Consider the following 16,590-nt stretch of genomic DNA (forward strand, 5'->3'; position numbering starts at 1 on the left):
ACCATTTGGAAAGAATCAAGTTAAGCCCCTGCCATTTCTTGAAGTGTACAAAGTTTATATGACTAATTTAGGACAGCTCCTCTCCCCACCTTTCCATTTACTTAGAATCAGGAGCAAGGCATTTCAAGAATAAACCGAGGGTAAGGGATCTGGTGCAAGCTGCTGATTTGGGGAAGCCAATCGCTGACCCGGCTGCAAGGTTAACGGGAACTTTTAGGGCCACGCTGACTCCGAAAACAGCTTGGGAGAAGTTCCTGGACAAGCCCTGCCTCTCGCTGTTAATCAAGCCCATCTTTTCTCAGGCTCCTGGAATGCCGTCGCTGGGAGCCGCTTTAATGAACCAACTGTTCAAGGCAGCCGCATCCTTTTTTCAGCGCTGAGTGCAGAAGCCGAAAAAAGATGTGGCTGTGTGAATTAGCAGCAGAGAAGTGGCTTGTGAGCTCCAAAGCATCTCTTCCAAATCGCTTTCAAGTGTGCACAGCCTTAGTAATCTTACACATCAGCCCTGCAAAGCTGCCCTAGGCCCCGGCCATCCCATGCCTGGGATCAGTTATCCATCCTCCCCCATGCAAACAACCATTGTCAGATGTCTCTGCACCCCAGTTGCTGGGAAACATCCACAGGAGGGTAAGGTTCTGCTTCTCTCCCGCTGAGGGGCTTCCAAGAAGTAACTGACCCCCATGGAAATAAGTTGCAGCTGAACAGGATGGACCCTTTCTGTCCACACACGATGCAGCTTTAGGGAAGCCAGATCAAGTGCACATACTTGAAGAATAGAACATCTGAGATGTCAGGAAGGATGTAAACAGTTTTATTAAGACACCATTTGTGTGTTGTACATTATATAAAACTCCACGGATGCTCTATAAGAAAGCCTCAGAAGACGGGCAATGAAGAACTGGGATGGGGGGGAAGGGAAGTTTCTTTTTTTCTTTCACCATCAGCTTTATATCTATTTGAATAATGGGAAGAACGTCAAGGAAGGAGCACCTCCAAGATTATAAAAACGAGACACATTTTAGTCTGCCTGTGAGCTGCAAGATGAGACTAATTCTGTGCACGCCTGCCCAACAGCGCACTGAAACGCAGAACGGTGGACCCGGTTTTCAAAGCTGAGGTCAACCCCCTCTGGAGTAATGGGCAAAATCCTTTTCCGAAACAGGTTAACCCTTTTCACAAACTGCAAATTTGCTGGAGGGCCCCGTGGGTTTCACGCGCACTCGCCAAGATGGTGAAAACGTCCACGACAAGCCAAGCCCTCTAATGGGGGCACCTTCGGGGGGAGGTACACCTGGTCAGGCTGTTGCACCTGATCGGCCCTTCTCCTGCCCTGCCACTGCCTTGCTGGATGCTCCCTTACTCCTTCAGTGTCTCACCTCCTTCTCCAAATGGAACCAGGTCAAAAAGGTTGCTTCGGCCAAGTCCTATCAAAAACAGCCATGTCCTGGTCAGCTGCCAGCCACGCCCCACACGGTTCCGACTCTTGGCTGGAATGCCAGGCTGTTAGTGTTCACAAAGGGGATCTCCCTTTCCGCTGCACCAATGTGATTCAAAATCAACAGGAAGTAATACTGTTCCAAGCTTTCACCCTTGGCGATCCGTGCGGTTCCACACAGAAAACCTTGCTAAGGAATTCATGATTACTGTTAGGGGGAAAAGACTGCAGAGATCACACTGGCCTGTGCAACCGGGAAACGGCTCTCCCTTGAGAGTCTTGCAGGGAAAAAGAGCGTGTTTCATGTGCATGCGCTAAAAGGAGCGAGCCATTCTGGATGGGATAGATCTCAACAACAAATATGACACCCAGCTTAAACCCAATTCCACAGACCTATACAACGCGTCCCGCAGGCTTTGCAAACTGGCACCAAACAGGGAGGCGTAAGAAACGTGGCCGTGATGCAAAGTACTTATCTGCCAAATATCATGGGGAAAAGATGCAGCTTCCTGGAATCAGCGTGCAGGTGGCGGTCTGCCATCTCAAGCAAGGGAAGGACCTGCCCTGGCAGACTAAGGGGTTGGGGGCTCTCAGCATCCATCGAGGCAACCCGGCTGGGGAAAGCACTGAAGGAAGAGAGGCATATCAATTCTAGGAGCGCGCTGCTCTGCGTTGATTTCAGGAGCACGTTTTGCACTGGGATCCTCTTCACTGGGGACACTGGTTTTCATGAAAAAGGCACTTCAAAAATGCAGGATATCCAGGTGTGTTTATAGCCCCACTGCCATTCTGACCAACTGAGTGATCACCCCCTACCCTATTTTAAGGGACTGCGTTCTAGGGGAGGCATTGGCTATTTCAACGCAGGGATGGCCCCAGTTCCGCCTCTCCTCCCGCTCACCTCCTGAGCAGCAAAAAAAAAAAAAAAGCAGAGCTAACCAGCTTGCACATTATACAGAGTCCCAGGGAAACGGCAGCTTGTAACATCACCAGCAATGCAGTTCCTGCACAAAAGATCCTCAAAATGATGCAGAGTGGTGGTGGGGGGCCGAGGAGCAGGGCACTTCGGAGGACCCGGGATATTTGAACTGAAGGAGATGCCACGTGGGCAGACTCAGTCAAGACCCCTCCTGGACCCTCGGGCATGGGGACGCCTCCTGTGTTGAACAGAGAAGCTGAACGGGCACCAAGAACTGGCAAAATTCTCTGTGGGGCTCTTTGGATCAGGTGGAAAATGAAGAACGAAAGGTCTTCTGCTGCAGCTCCCCACCCGTCCCTACTGCACCCCACATTTGTTTCCCTGGGCCTTCCTTGTTCTCTGCCCCCCCGCTATCTAACTCTGTAGCTAAAAACACCGTTAAAAAGTGGGGAGAGGGCGATCCCCTGATAGGCCTAGCGCTTCAGGTTATGCATCTGTCATTTCACACGGAACAAAAATAGTACAAAAATAAACTGAACTTGTTAGACATAAAAGAACATGCAAATCTATTTTTTTAAAAAAGCAAACCCTTGGGTTTCAACCGAAAGCTACTTTTCAGAATACTGTTCTCCCACCTCTGGGGAGAAAGAAAAGCAAAAAGGATGGGACCAATCGGGGGGTGACAGAAGCGGCGGTGGGTTTTCTTCCCCCCCATTGTTGGCTGAAACTGAGTCTTGAGGGTGAGTGTTTCTTGTGTTACTCCTGGAACGGTAAAAACAACAGCCCCCCCCCCATCTTTTTCCTTAAAGAAGAGGGTTCCCCAGCTTAGAATTCATCATGCCGTACTAAGGCTTCACCAAAGTCCGTCGCCTGGCTCCCCACAAACAAGTCGTACTTGTCCACGATTTCTTCCTTGGTAAGTTTGCCATCCTGGGGAAGGAATGGAGCCCCACAGTGAAAGGCCGGTCCCGAGCGCCCACCCGCCCTCTGCTTGGCCTAGCTGGACCCATCCAAAAGGGGGCCATGCAGGTCTGTGCTGCTCCCCCTATTGGGCATCGGAAGCAACTTGCCGGAAATGAGCCATGTCAAAATAGGCAGATCTGCAACCCAGATCCCATTCCTTTCCATGGGCCTTCTCAGGAGGAGGAGAAATGGCCTTTCCATGCCTTAGCTGAGCTTGTGCGAAAAGCCCTGGGTGAGGGGCAGGTCCCACATCACCCCGGAGGAGGCAGCTCACCTTGTCCTGATCTGACTCGTAAACCAGGTGCCGGGCCTCAGCCTCGGCGTGGTCGTAGTCGGACGGGAGAATCCAGTCTTTGGTCTCTTCCTCGTCCATCTTCCCGTCGTGGTTTTTGTCCCGGAACTCCACAAACTGTTCTCGCTCCGTCTTCACCCATTCCGGTTCCTCCGTGTCCCCGTCGTGGCTGTACATGTCACCTGTGGGGGAAGCCCAAGGAGACTCTGAGTTCCAAGCGTTTGGCCTGGGCCGTCCTGACTGCCATGCCACCCAGGGGTCCTATCTCTGAAGTATCTTGAACCACAGAATGCCTGGTTTTATTGTTCGGTTGGGGGCCAACTCAGGACGTTCCCAAGACGTTTGGGAGAACCCCCCCAGGGAGCACCCCCTCGGCTCAAGCCAAGGAATGCCTCCCTGGCCCTTCCTGGCGTGTGGCACCCATCAGCCTCAGGGGCCGGACTAAGTCAGGATGTGCCCAGAGCTCACCAATGTATTCTTCCAAATTAATGAAGCCGTCTCCGTTCTTATCGATATCCTCCATGGTTTCCTGTTGAGAAAAATCGGGGGCAACATTAGATTTATTTCACCTGCATCCCATTTTTCTATTTGCTATTTGGGGCCTCAGTTCAGCTGACACGGAGCACGACGTGAAACACACACACAGAAACACAGAGGAAAAAAAATCAAAGATGGAAATTAAAACAATAGCAATGTGAATGAACAATTAAAAGCCGGGGAACGAGGGAGTGGAGGCTGGTGCATGCCACAGCCTGGGAACAAAGGAGGAAATGTCCTCCTCCACGTGCAGATGGAATTTATTTATTATTATATATGTATTTTGGAAACCGCCCAGAGTCCCTGGGAGTCAGGCAGCATGTAAATTTAATGTATTATTATTATTAAAAAACGCCCGATTCCAGAGGACTGCTGGTGCTTCGTATAATAAAAAACCAAAACAATCAAAAGAGAGGAGGAGTATCCAGAACAACCACATAAAACCAAACCAGGACATACTGAGAGGCACCTCCTTCAAAAAGAGCTTGCCTGCAGATCTTAACTGCTAGAGGTCCTTAATGGAGAAGCCCTCCTCTAGAGCAGTGTTTCTCAACCTTGGCCGCTTTAAGATGGGTGGACTTCAACTCCCAGAATTCCCCAGCCAGCATGGCTGGCTGCGGAATTCTGGGAGTTGAAGTCTTAAAGCCACCATGTTTGAGAAACATTGCATTAGAATATGGCTGTCTGGAAGAGCATGACAAGATGTATCCTAAGACTACCTGATGGAACAACCATCCAACACCAAAGGCTTTTTCAAAAGCTGCCTCTTCTTGTGCAATATGCTTTTCTGGCAATCTCCACAGGCCCCCAACCCTGACGTTCCCACAGAGCAATGAAGACCCAGCTCTCTGAGATAGAATCTGGAAATTAAGATCAACCATGTGGATTATCTGTATCCCTAACACTCATTTTTTCCCCTTATTTTTAGCTTTTCAATATTGCGACAGTTACATTAGGAAGATGATTTTATGAGCCTTATTTGGATACTAGGCACCCAGAGCCTCCAGAGTTGGATGCCACATAAACATCAGGAAGTAAATACAGATAGTCCTCACTTAACGACCATTTGTTTAGTGATGGTTCAGACTTATGATGGTGCTGAAAAATGACTTGTGACCAGTCCTCACACTTATGACATTGCAGTGTTCCCACAGTCATGTGACCACAATTTGGGCGCTCAGCAATTGGTTCACATTTACGACCGTCATAGTGTCCTGTGGTCACATGACTGCCATTTTTGACCCTCCCAGCTGGCTTCCAGCAAGCAAAAATCAGTGGGGAACTGTGTGATTCACTTAACCATGTGGTTTGCTTGCTGACCATGGTTACTCACTTAATGACTGCTACAAAAATGGTCATACAATTGGGTCAGATTTGCTTAATGACCACTTTGCTTAGCAACTGAAATTGTGGGTTCAATTGTGGTTGTTAAGCGAGGACTACCTGTAAAGAAAAGCCAACCAATAAATAACGAGTTGCTCTGACAGTGCCTGGGGGTTATGCAACCAACCTGGACGACGATGTCTTTCATGTAGTCGTATTCTTCAGGATGCAAGAAAGCTGTGAATTCCTCCTTGGTTGCAATCAGGTCTCCGTTCTTATCAGCCATTTTGAACCTCCGCTCGTCCCGCACCATCATCTGCTTGTAATTGAAGCCATCATCCGGGTCAGGATCATCTGGAGGGCAAAGGCAGGGGGTTGCTGAAGGGTCACTGCGCCGCCCTTCCACCTTGCAGTGGCTCAAATGTAGCACATCCGGGTCTAGCAAACCCAAGAGGTCAAACTCCCAGGAGAGGCACAGTTACTAAAGGGGTGGGGGAAACCCATCTGGCCATTCTGAGCCACCCCAAAAATTTGCTCGCCAGGGACAGGGAACCACCAAGGGGGCCAGGCCACAACCATGCCACCAAAGGCCCACCCTTCTTGTACAAGAGGTGGTGGCTACCAGCTTGGCTGGCTTCAAGGAAGGGCTGGACCAATTCACATAAGTCCTGGGGACCAAGGGCAGTGAGCCGTGATGGTGGTGGGACTGCCTCTGAAGGCCATCAGCTGGGAGGCTGGTGGGCTTCCTTGGGCAGTGGGTTGGCCACTGCGAGAACAGACTGCTAGACTGGATGGGCCAGTGGTCTGATCCAGCAGGGCACACCTTATAGGATCACATGGTTGTGGCTGCCAACTTATTTTTTGTCACCTCCCCTGCAGTATCCCTGACCATTTGGCCTTCTTTGACTTGCTACTGCAAAATCAAGGTTGCGGTTGTGTGGTGACCCCCATTTCCCTCTCCAGGGGCACCTGCGGGGGTGTGTGTGTGTCTAAAAACAATTAAGATGGCGGCCAGAACCCTACGATGGAAGTCCTGCCTTTTTCAAGCACATGCTGCCCCTGACCCTCCCCAAACTCCAGAGCCAGGGTTTATTAAGGTCCAGGGTTAGGGACAGAGATTCAGGAGGCTGTGCTCCTTAGCTCTGCTAGCCAAGCTCCGTTTTTGACATTTGAGCTGAAATGTTGTTCTGTTTTGTTTCAAACAAGTTGCTATCCGACCCAGATGGAAAACCTTCCTTCCTGTATCCAAATGAAAGCCGATCCACTGACCCACATATCACAATGCAATCAATGTGGCTTGTTCGCCAGCCTAAACGTTCTAGACTCAGGAAGCCTAAATGGGAATTTTTATCGGAGAGAGGCTGATCAAACTTTACTTGAGGACAAAACCAGTATTGGTTTTCATATTTTTGATTTTCTGGAAAGGTTCTCCTTCAGGCAGGGTTTTGCAACCAGGGTTCCATGAGAGGTCACTAGGGGTTCCATGGGAGATCACAACTTATTTAAAAAATTATTTCAAATCTGGGCAACTTCACCTTAAAGAGGTAAGTTTCATTTTTTATTTTCAGTTGGTAGGCCTACTCAAGAAATGAACAGAATAATTTTGTAACTTCTGGCCTCTATCTGAGCCTGAACGTGCAGGGGTTCCCTGAGGCCTGGAAAATATTTCAAGGGTTCCTCCAGGGTCAAAAGGTTGAGAAAGGCTGACTTCGGGGATGTGTCTCCTTTGGGAATGTGTGCCACTTCCCTTCCCTGATTGTGTGACCTCACAACAGGCCAAGCACAAGATAAAATGTAAGTCTGCAGCTGGGTTCAAGGACGGCCAACCGGTATAGCCAACTAAAGAGGGCCAGAATGAAAAGCAACGATGCCCTGGATCCCTTGGCAAAATCCAAATCAGAGGCTAGGAAATTCTGGGAGCTGAAGTCCAGCCATCTTCAAGTTGCAGAGGTTGGGAAACAGTGTTCCAGTGACTTGCTACCAAGAGGATTTTACTGGGATCTTAAGCAAGGGAGGGTGGCAGTTGTTGGCACCCTGCCTGTTGAAGAGACCTTTCAGGAGACAAGCTTGGCCCTATGCCCTTGGCACAGAGCTCCCCTCTGGTGAGCGTGTCTGTGGTGCCACACCACAGACCCAGGACACCCTTCTGGTCAGAGGGGCTTTGAGTGCAGAATCTGCCAGTCAGAAAACAGGAGCCCCCAAAGTTCCCTGCACCGAGCAAATGTCCCTGCTCTGCAGCCCTGGTGGGGGGGACAGAATGGCCCTCTGCAGGATGTGCTAAGGTTAACTGTCGGCCAGCAGGATCACTGGGGGGAGCCTTCCATGTTGGGCTTCAAATCAATAAAGCAGAGGCATGAAGCTTGACCCTCCACGCTCCCCTCCCAACTGACCTGAATTTGCAGACCAGTTGGAAGGGGCCCCCGAGGTCATCCAGCCCAACCCCCTGCGGCATTCACTACACCATCCTTGACAGAGGACCATCCAGGCTCAGTTTGACTCCCAGGACCACCCTCCCCTTCTGCTTCATCAGTAGGAGACCGGAGTTTTCCAGCACGGCTGCACCCACTCGCCCCTTACCCAGGTAAGTGCCATAGGTCACGTTTCTGTACTCATCCCAGGAGATCAAGCCATCTTGATTCATGTCATACTCCTGCCATTGGCGCGCTACATTGTCAAACACGTACTTCTTCTGCGCCTTCTTAATCCAGTCCTTCAGCTCCCCCTCGGTCACAAACCCATCCTTATCCGTGTCTATTTTGCCCACAATCATTCTACAAGACAAAACAGCGAGATTCAAGGGGCGGCCTCCGCGCTGCTCTCGTTGCGAGACCTACCTAAGACGTAGCCGTAGGTGGCATTTTTATACTCCTCCCAAGAAACGAGACCGTCCCCATTGAGGTCGTGCCCCTTCCATTGGCGCTCTACATCCTCGTAAATCCAGCGCTTTTGGGCAAACTTAATCCACGCTTTTAGCTCTTCCATTGTTACCAACCCGTCCTTGTCTTCATCTATTTTACTTACAATCTTTCTGTGGGAAATGCAGAAAAAGGATTAAGAGCAGGAGAAGGCACGGGCTGGTGGTGGGGATGCATGGAGAGCAGGTGGGGAGCTGGGAAAAATGAGGGGCTGCGGGCCCAGAAGACCAGGCACCGAAAGGCCAGTTTAATCATCCTAACCCACCACAGAGTGAAAGGGGTGAGCTTCGTACAGTCTACCAGGCACTCCCCTGGGGGATGAGGGATGCATCCCTTCCAGAATTGATATGCAACATGTTTGGGGACATTTCTTTCTCTTGGCATCCAATCATACTGACAAACGTCTTTCGGAAGCTTGAACAGCGCCCTTCCAAGATGCAACACTTAGCAATCCACCACCTACAATATGGAGGTGGGGAAGGAGGATGAAACAGCTTCATTAGAAAGCAGCTTGGGGGTGGGTGGGGGCTTGGAGGAACAGCGGGGTGGGGGGGTTCAAGCTTTGAGTTCAGAGTCACGCCGTCTGTCAAGCCAGCCCCTTTCAGCCCTGACACCTGGTGCTGTGTCAAAAGCTTTTGGTCCAGGGGGTCAGATTCTCGTCTGGCTGCATGGTCTGCAGGAGAGCCGCCCACCTGCATGGCTCCCTCGTGGCAGGGGGGTCTGCACTGAGGAGGAAAGGTCAAGTGAAGAGGGGATTCTGGAGGAGGCCCAGGAAGCCCCACAGCCCACCTGGCCCACTCCAGGGTCAGCCCTGCAGCCCTGCCCCATGGCAGAACATCCCCTCCCCACAATACTCTGCCAGCTATGCTGAAGCAGGCAGGTAAAAGGGGTGGCCTCTGATGCAAGCTGGCCCACAGGTTTTGGCCCCGACTTCTCTGACCCCGATGACATTTCCCCAAAAGCTGGAGAGGCGTCCTGCCCCAGAGGGAATAGCCCTTCAGCCTGTGCTGCAGCCTTCCCAGCAGGTCTACAGGGCTCTGACCCTCATCACCCAGCCCGCAAGAGGCAGGCTGCAAAGAGCTGCTTCGTTGCTGCTCTTCTTTCTGCCCCACCTCCAGACAGCCACCACTGGAGCATCCAGGAGAACACAAAGCTCTCCAGCCAATCCCTGATTCACTGAAAAGTCTCCATTGAATAAGCAGCAAATGTGTGTATGTGTGTGTGTGTATGTAGCGTATATATGTTGTAGCTTAATCCAAAAACTAGGGAGTCTGATCCGCAGAGAGTTTCTCTCTCTAATGGCCAAGGTGATAAATTTGGAAAAGCTGAATGTAGGCAGGCTCAAAAGCCAATGATTCTGTCTCTCCCCCCACCCCACCCCCCATCCCACCCCTGCAAGTCTGGAACAACAGAAGCATCAGAATTCAGAGCCAAAAATAACCACAGTTGTCACTCCAGTGACTTGACACTTGGGTGCAGAGAAGAGGAAGGGAGGGCCTCCCCCCAACCCCCGGGTGCAGCAGAGGGCCCTATCAAAGTCACTGCTTTGTTCTGGGCCTCTACTGAACAGATGCAATAAAACCAAAAAGATTAATATACATTACCATGCATATTAATATACTGCCAGTCTCCCCAACGTGCATACCAAGCCCATTTAAGTGTGCTCAAATAAATATGAGGATCAAAGCACCTGCATCTTGGTCTCTTATTATTTACTTCAGGATTTCTCAACCAGGGTTCTGTGGCACCTTTGTGTTCCATGAGAGGTCACTAAGGGTTCCCTGGGAGATCACGATTTATTTAAAAAATTATTTCAAATTCAGGCAACTTCACATTAGACAGGCAAGTTTCATTCCATTTTGAGTTTAAGAACACTGTGAATGCATCTATACAGGCCTACCCATGAAACAAATTTAATAATTTGGTAACTTCCGGCCTACATTTGAGCCTGAATGTGCAGGGGTTCCCCAAGGTCTGGAAAATATTTCAAGGGTTCCTCCAGGGTCAAAAGGTCGAGAAAGGCTGATTTACTTTATTAAACTAGCATTGGCTCTCAATGCAAACTAATGGATGAGCTGCCCAGGCTTCAAAGAAGCCAAGGCCAGAGCTATATACTAACTAGGAAAACCCCTTTAATTCCAGAGGGTTTACCCTTGGGAAAATGGAGGCAGAATTACGATTCCAGTCTGAAAAAAGCAGGCAAGGAAACTAGATGGGCTGGAATATGCAAGAGAGCTTTGGAGCAGAGATGAAGCTGTCCCACCCCCGTTCCATGACAAGCAATGAGAGACTTAATTTGCACAGGGCTGGGGAACATTAAGAAACCTGCCCCCCTCCACGCCCAGAGCCAGACAACCCTCTGGAACATCATTCTGGAAACCAAAGACATCCAGCAAAAGGAGACATCAAGGTGCTCACATTCTGGAGCTAAATTCAGTTCAGAGAACTGCTTCTCGCGCGCATAGACAAGTCCTCTTACCCCAATCTCTCTTTGCTCTCTTCTGGAGTCAGCTGGTCAAATGTCTTGGCCTCATCAGGCCCCAGGAAGGCATCGTGGTCATAATCAAAGTTCTCGGCGTCATCATGGACCTTGTCGCTCAGCTGCGGATCATGGTGGACATGGTCCTTCTTCTCCGTGGGTTTGCTCAGGGCGCAAAGTGCCCACAGGGCAAGGTACCCAACGACTTGCTGAACCCCCAACACCATGGTGGTGCCCTGAGGAATTCAAGCAGCAGAAGTGAAGTTCATCACTTTAAACTGGGGGCACCCCCAGAGCCGCGTTTCTAAGCTTCCCCAAGATGCTTCCACATGGGGGAAAAGGTCCTTAGCTCCAGAATCACCACCTCGGAAGACTTTGTGAGTCCAACTTTTCACAAAGTGACAAGAGTCTGGCAACAGCACGTTGAATGGGTCATCAATCCCTGGGACTCCCAACTTCTGACAGGCACCATTTGTCACCCAGCATTGTCCTTCTGAAAGACAACATGTATTGGCTTTCAGAAGGACAATGCTGGGTCAAGCTAAGTGGAACTGACAAGCTCCTCCCTGCAAATCATCCACCTGGCACTTGGGAAGAGACCCGTGCCCCCAAGAGACACCTTGTTTGCAAGTATCTTCTACACCACCAGATGGACTAGATTCTGGGAAAGTTGGGCCAAATTTGGCTGATTCCTTGTTATCGTTATGGAATTCACTCCCCACACAGCCTGCTGTTGATAGCATGTCTTCCATCAGGAGGCAGAGGATGAAGGAAAACAGAGACACAGAGCTGATTTAATTTCTTCAACCTGTATCCTGTTTTTTTTATTATTATTATCCTGTTTCCCCATGCATCATTTACTCCATGGCCTCCTGCCTACCTTCCTTCCAGCCGGCTATGCCTTCCTTCTTTGGCTACCCTGTACCTTAATGTCCTGCTCCCTTAAGCCCAATAACATTTTCTCCATTTAGACAGGCCTCGCACGCTGAATGGGAATGACCAATTTCCACATGCCTCAGCCGCTCTACTGGTTGAGGGTTACTGGCAAATTCATTACACTTATAGAGGCATTTGGCAGAATCAGGTATGTCCTTCTGGAATTTAATGGCAATAAAGTATTATTTCCTGAATAAGCTTAACTCCCTGGCAGACCATTTTTTTTAAAGAATAAAGATACAATCAAGTTATTTTCTATTTAGTACCTCTTTCAGAAAGTGATAGGGAAAGAATAAACTCAGCTTAACAGGTTTCCCATTAATTTCAGCAACTGTAAATTGGATGGCATTAATTTATAAATTAAACTTTTAAAACATTTAAAAGAGAAGGGGGAAAAAAGATAATATCCCATAAGGTAATTACCCCCCAAACAATTATGTGGCATGTGACATGGTTCAGATTTCCAATCAATCAATACTTGTATAGTGGCTATGGTACTGAACAGGGAGACCCGACTCAAGTCACCCTCAACCATGGAAGCTCCTGGGTGATTTCAGGCCAGTCGCTCTCTCATAGTCCAATCTCACAGAGCCTGTTGTTGTGCAGAGAAATTAAGGAGGAAAGAGTTCATAAGTGGGCTGTGAGTTTCTCGAAGAAAGCGAGGATATAAGTTTAAGACTTAAATTGGATGTATTCAAACAGGTTGTCCAAAGAAACTTACTGGCTTAAGACTTTCACTGACATTATAAAACGATAAGACGGATGGTAAACCGACAGACAGACATCCTCAGAAGTATTAGAGACGTGGGTTGGGGGTAGGACAGGGGATCAGACGCAACATACCAATTGTATTTTGTGCATGCTACAAATGACTGCAAACAGCATGGTAATGCATGATTTGCTCAGCCTTTTGGAATTTTAACAGCTCTGAGTGTAAAATGAGGCGCAGTTTCTCTTTGGAGCGTTCACAGCTCCACCCAGCAGGAAAAGCCCGGGGGGCGGGGGGACTGGGAGGAAGCCGTAGCGGCCGGTCTTACACACAACACATTTCACCAGATGGAATAAAGATCTATTTTCATAGACTGTGCTAAGCTCTGGTTAGCATTAACCATGATTTCTTTCTTTTGTGGCTTAGTATGTTGCGTGAATCCAGCCCGTTCGGCTAGCCTGTGGTTCTGGGAACCGGGTGAACAGAGAAAATAAGTTCACTCGGTCACCAGGTCAAGCACGTTGAGTGAACCTGGCCAGTGCATTTTTAAGATTCCCGGGAGAGAGACTTTATGGATCACCACCCAACCCTGTGTTTGCTGGAGATAATGGGATTTGTAGTCTTATGACTGGGGGTGGGCACAGCTTCCCTGTGAGGGAAGTCTATGAAACGTGGGGCTTTTTAGTCTAGAAAGGAGATGAATGAGAGGAGACATGATGGAGGCGTGCAATATTATGACGCGGCTCAAGCGGACAAGGAGAAACTGTTTTCCCCTTCCCAAAATACTGGAACCAAAGGTCACCCAATAAAATTGAAACCTGGAAGAATCAGGACAGACAAAAGGAAATATTTAACTAATTCAGCGTTGGTATTCACTACCCTGAGACGCAGTGCTGGCTACCAGCTTGGCCGGCTTCAAAAAAGAGTTGGACCAATTCATGAAAGTCCTGGCTCTGAGCCTCGATGGCAATGGGACTTACTTTGAAGGTCAACTGCTGGGGGACCAGTGGCCCACTTGGGCAGCTGAGTGGGTTGCTATCAGAACAGGCTGTTGGACTAGATGGCCAAGGGCCCGATCCAGACGGGCACTGCTAACGTTATGTTCTAACCCAGTTGGAGGGCACCAAGTCGGTGATGGATGCTCAAACAGGCCCCACAACTAATATTATCCAAGGAATCGCGCACATTTCACCTGTTCCTGACAGGCTGTTTGCATTCCAGCACTCTGGCCTATTTATAACATCTCTCATCCCCTCAGATTTCTGCATGGACCAAGAGGCCAATCAGGTCCCCTTTCCAAAGAAGCACAGGGCTTACTCCCACCACCCCCTCAGGACAAGGGGCACTGACGCCAACCAAAATGACAGGATTCTGGCGAATTATGTTCTGGTATCGATAAATTCCATATTGTGCGTGACTGCAGATGTCACAAAACTTTCCAAACCAACGAGGACAGGGAATTACTTTTGTACGACACTGTGCTATTTTAGGGATCACGAATTCAGTTGCCAGGATCATCGTAGGTCAACATGAAGGCAAGAGGATGGAGACTTGTCCCTGGAATAGCACTGGGTTCCAGAAGGGGTTTATATGATTCTACAGCAAAGGACCCAGGTTCACCCAATATATTAGACTGGGTTGGTTTAATATAGCCACCCATCTCATTATCATGACTCTGGGCAGCTTACAAAGTTAGAAATCCAGAAAACAGTACAAAAACAGTACAAAAAAAAAGAGTCCCTCTTTTGGGGGAGATGGGCGGTCATTAAATTTGAAAAAAAAACCCACCAGAAAAATCATTAAAAGCAATAAAAATATAGTCAGTGGGAGAGCACCATTCATTTTCCTAAAAATACAACCCCTTTGCAGGCTCTCCACCAATGTCACAGGATTAAAACAGGATTGGATTTTATTATGGTTTCGATGCACTATTGGAACCCAGAATGGTGTGAATGAAGCCACCATTAAGCCCTGCATTTGATCCACGCACTCAGCCGTCATATTACTCATTAACAGGATGTACAAATTGGGAATGCAGGAAATAAATTCCTTAGCTCCTCAAGAGGGGGTGATGGATGAGATGCAGAAGAGTCTGTCTGGCTTTCAGAATTCACCAATTTGAAGAGCTGAAAATTCAGCCCAATCAGTGCAGTATTCCAGAGGTTTCGGTTTCTTTTTCCGCTGTGGGACTCCACTGATGAGGGCAGGGACAGTTGATCCACGTGAGCCCAACCAGTGAAAGCATCTCTACCTGGGAAAGTCTAGACCTGAGAGGGATCAAAGCCCTCTCCTCGATGACCTGCACACACACTTTTAAAATAGAAGCTCTGCCTCCAGGACAACCGGGCAGAAGCTGGTTCTTCTCCCCAATCCTGTGGACAATGGCACCAAGTGGGAAATCAATGCTCTAGCCTCCCTTGGATCAGCCACTAGAGCAAACAAACTCTCTGGAAAACGTCCAGCTCCCTGCTGGGTATGTGCAAATTCACTAACAAATTGTGCATACATCCAAGACACTTTGCCACTCACAACCCAGAGAGGCTGCAGAGCCTTTGTCTGAGGCAAGATCCGTACCCTGAGCCTTAACCCTTTCCACAAGCCCGGTCCGCGGCTGTCCCCGATTCCAGAGGTTAGCGGGCTCTTTGGAATCGCTTCCGTTCCTGGCAGGCGTCCATCAGGAAGTGCCCAGATGTGCCCCTCCAGCTGCTTCCTGGCTGGAGGTGGCCCGAGCGCCCAAAGGCGTCCCTTTCACTGGGGGGCGGCTGCCTGTTCAGGGGACCCTCTCCGGCCTCTTCGGAAGACCCGGCCTTGAGAGGGACGGGAAGGCGCCCCCGTCAAGGGGAGACCAGCTCCCGCAGGAGCCGCCATCGGCCCAGGGGCGCCCTCCGCGTCCACACGACCGCCTGCGACGCACATCCCCAACCTCCGAGCGGGTCTCCTCCAGCTGCCTCTCCGGGCACGGCCGGGCCGAGCTCCGCGGGCGCTCCAACGGGCGGACGGGGGGGGGCTTTCCACAAGGACGTCTCCAGCCCCACCCCGCCCGCTGGGGACGATGGGGCTGGGAGTCCTCGCGCCCAGGACAGGGCGGGTGGGCGGCTTCGCGGCTGGAGCCCAGCCAGGCTGGTGAGTTGCCAGAGGGCGGCGCTGTCCGGCCGCCTTGCGGCCTCCCTGGCTGCCCTGCCGGGAGGAGGAGCGGAGGGGGGGACTTACAACGCCAATCGTCCCCGGCCACGAGCGGCCGGGGACGATGGGAGGGGTAGCTCCCCGTCATCTACACCGAGCGGGCGGGAGGGCGACTTTGACTTCCCCCACGCCCGAACGAAGTCTAAATCACCGCCCCGGCGCCCACCCCTCCCGGCGTACCGTCCACGGCGGCGGCGGGCGGAGGCGGCGACGGAGAGAAGCGGCGGCTGCCCTCGCCGCGGACGACGAAGGAGAAGGGGAGGAGCCGCGCAGGCGCAGCCGCGAAACGGAGCGCCCACGTGACGGCGGCCCAGGCCGCCACCGGCGGACGCTCACGTCACCAGAGCCGCTCCGATTGGCTCCCGGAGGACCAGCGGTCCCGCCCCTCCTTGGAGCGGAGGTATAAATGCGGGCTCGCTGACCACGGCCCCGTATTTGCCCGCGTGGCAGTGGCTCTGGTTGAATTTGGTTCTCGTGGTGGGTCGGACCGGGCTTCCGACTGCTGCGATCGAAGCTTCGCTGGAAGGGGCAAGGGGCAAGGGGCGTCAAAGGAAGGGCTGGTGGGGAACTTAGAATGAGGAGTGCCCGTTGCACGCGCTCGTGGAAAGCTGGTTCACACCGTGGTAATGCGAAAAAAAAGCTGGAGGAGTATTAGGATCCTGGCATTGGGTGATCCTCTCGCCCAGCCCTTTACAGTGCGCAGGAAAACCATTTCAAGCATCTGTCAGAGAGGGCTGTCCAGCCCCATGGAGGACCGTCCCCGTCCCCACAGGGACCCTGTTGCAATGCGTGCAAATGGAGGCGGGCTCTGTAGCGGCTCTGTGTGTGTCATGACGTCCCTGTGCGAATGGCCTGATGTAGTTTCCTTCCTCTGTGCAATGATGTCATGGTGTGATGTC

At 50.8% G+C, this 16,590-nt stretch overlaps 1 protein-coding gene across 2 annotated transcripts; it reads right to left on the minus strand.

The window, feature by feature from the left end:
- Nucleotides 1-795: 795 nt before the first annotated feature.
- Nucleotides 796-15,948, minus strand: CALU (calumenin). Of its 2 annotated transcripts, XM_063308226.1 has the most exons (7): nucleotides 15,872-15,948; nucleotides 10,864-11,099; nucleotides 8,047-8,240; nucleotides 5,657-5,823; nucleotides 4,078-4,138; nucleotides 3,592-3,791; nucleotides 796-3,284 (listed from the first exon to the last, which is right to left on the minus strand). In XM_063308226.1, exons 2-7 carry the CDS (start codon nucleotides 11,088-11,090, stop codon nucleotides 3,180-3,182), a joined length of 954 nt encoding a protein of 317 aa, XP_063164296.1. In that variant the 5' UTR covers nucleotides 11,091-11,099; nucleotides 15,872-15,948; the 3' UTR covers nucleotides 796-3,179. The 2 variants fall into 2 exon arrangements, with proteins under 2 accessions (XP_063164296.1, XP_063164295.1); XM_063308225.1 differs by lacking the exons at nucleotides 8,047-8,240; nucleotides 15,872-15,948 and adding an exon at nucleotides 8,304-8,497.
- Nucleotides 15,949-16,590: the final 642 nt, after the last annotated feature.

Source organism: Candoia aspera, chromosome 7 (assembly GCF_035149785.1).
Source record: "Candoia aspera isolate rCanAsp1 chromosome 7, rCanAsp1.hap2, whole genome shotgun sequence".
NCBI classification, from domain to species: domain Eukaryota; kingdom Metazoa; phylum Chordata; class Lepidosauria; order Squamata; family Boidae; genus Candoia; species Candoia aspera.